The following is a 1,981-nucleotide window of genomic DNA, read 5'->3' as shown; positions in this document are numbered from 1 at the left end:
TCAAAGAAGATCAGAACGTTTGCAAGATGCTCCAACAAGATTTACCAAATCACCTACAACACGAAAGAAATTAGAACTCGGAAGATTTTTCTTGATCACGGCTATAAGAGCTAGTTGAAGCTGATGAGAAAAACAATGTATGTAAAAATCACATGGGTTTTCCTTTAAAATGAGTGCTTTCATACCATTAAATTTAACCTGCATATTACTTGCTCCATCAAAACCTTGTCCTCTCAACTTAGAGATGCTATTATATCTAGAAAATATCTTATCAATGAAAGCTTTAAGTTTGAGTGTTGTAGTACTTGCAACATGTTCAATCCCGATAAAACGTTCATTTACAAGCCCACTATTATCCACATAACGGATAACAACTAACATTTGCTCATTCGTTGACACATCACAAGATTTATCAACTAAAATAGAGAACAGTGAATCACCAACATCTCTGATAATTACATTAACCATTTCAGTGGCACAAGCACCTCACTATTTCCTTTTGAATATCACGTGATGTTAAATTGCAATTTTTAGGAGAATGTTTTAATATCACATCATTAATATCTTTATTATGTGCACCTAAAAATTTCAGTTGGACCAAAAAATTACCTGGATTAAGAGAACTTTCAGTTTCGTCGTGGCCCCGAAATGAAAGATCTTGTCGCAACAAAACTCTAATGCAATCAATCGAAGCATTGAGACGGATACGATAATCATTTTGCATTTGCATTGACTGTTTATTCAAAACTGATTTAATGTGCTCATCTTGATTCATCAAAGCTTCACAATTCATTCGAGCTTTATGATGTTCACTGTCATGCTGGCCAACATTAATATTTAACATGTCTTTACATTTTCAATTTGTAAATCCTTCACTAACAAAAGCCTCACCTCCTGATTGTTTTCCCTTAACTGTCTTGAAGAGATAGCAATACAAACAATATGCGGCATCTTTTTCTATACTATACTCCAACCAATCACTAAATTCCTTAAATCATGAAGGATTGAACCGTCTACATTGACTTACTCCAAATTTTCTTTTTGGGAATTCATACCCTGAAGATTGACATGGACCTTTTTGCAAATATTTCTTTCGAACTTGATCTCTAGTGTTAGCATTATAATAACAAATTGGAGTCTTTAGTCCAGGATCTGCGGGTAGTTGTGAGAAATCAAATTCTTCAACTCTAACATCTTCAATGCTTTGTTCTTCTGGTTCTGGATCTTTTCTCTTAAAAAATCTATGAATTATAGATTTATTGGTTTCCTAATGAAAAAAGTATAATATGTTTACATTCTATTAATACAATGAAATTTAAAATAAAAAATCTAGCTTATGCAATAAAATATCAAGAATAAACCAACACAAATTTATAATTTTAGAGTCCTAGTGTCAAAAAAATAATTATAGATTAATTATAATATATTATGCATCAAACAAAATTCTTTTAGTAACACACTAAGTCACTAACACTAATGCCGAAATCCCAAAATCATTACGAAACTCTAATAATTCTATTTTTAATTGAAATTAACATCTATTTTTGCATACCTAAATAAAAATAAAATCTAAAATAGAAGCAGAAAAGTGATAGGCGCCAGATTGCCGATCTCGACTTTGAAGAAACAGTGCGGCGAAAGTGATTCCCAATTTCTATAGAATGTTTCAAATTAAAAAAATCAATTTCAAGGGTGGTCGTGTCATGCAAGTGAGTTGGGCTTCAAAAAAAAAAATCCCTACACCTCTACTGTATATATATATATATATATATACACTATGTTTTTTGGGCCTAGTGTGTAGTGACCCGTATCCAGAATTAACGGTTAATGATTAATTAATCGTGTAATCATGTTTGGATTATGTAAAACATGATTAAGGAAATTTCAAATGGATTAACGGAGTCCAGAAATGGATCCAGGACACTCAAAAATGGTGGGTAAGGTTCGGGAGGTTCGGAGGATCCGAACATGGACGGATCCA

The 1,981-nt window shown here is 32.4% G+C and overlaps 1 protein-coding gene across 1 annotated transcript; it reads right to left on the bottom strand.

Moving 5' to 3' along the window:
• On the bottom strand, positions 1-844 carry LOC140877687 (uncharacterized). Its single transcript, XM_073281241.1, has 3 exons — positions 610-844; positions 199-416; positions 1-120 (listed from the first exon to the last, which is right to left on the bottom strand). The coding sequence occupies exons 1-3, from the start codon at positions 842-844 to the stop codon at positions 1-3; spliced, it is 573 nt and encodes a 190-aa protein (XP_073137342.1).
• Between the last annotated feature and the right edge of the window lie 1,137 nt (positions 845-1,981).

This window comes from Henckelia pumila, chromosome 2 (assembly GCF_033568475.1).
Source record: "Henckelia pumila isolate YLH828 chromosome 2, ASM3356847v2, whole genome shotgun sequence".
Taxonomy (NCBI): domain Eukaryota; kingdom Viridiplantae; phylum Streptophyta; class Magnoliopsida; order Lamiales; family Gesneriaceae; genus Henckelia; species Henckelia pumila.
This window is presented reverse-complemented; position numbering and strand designations above follow the sequence as displayed.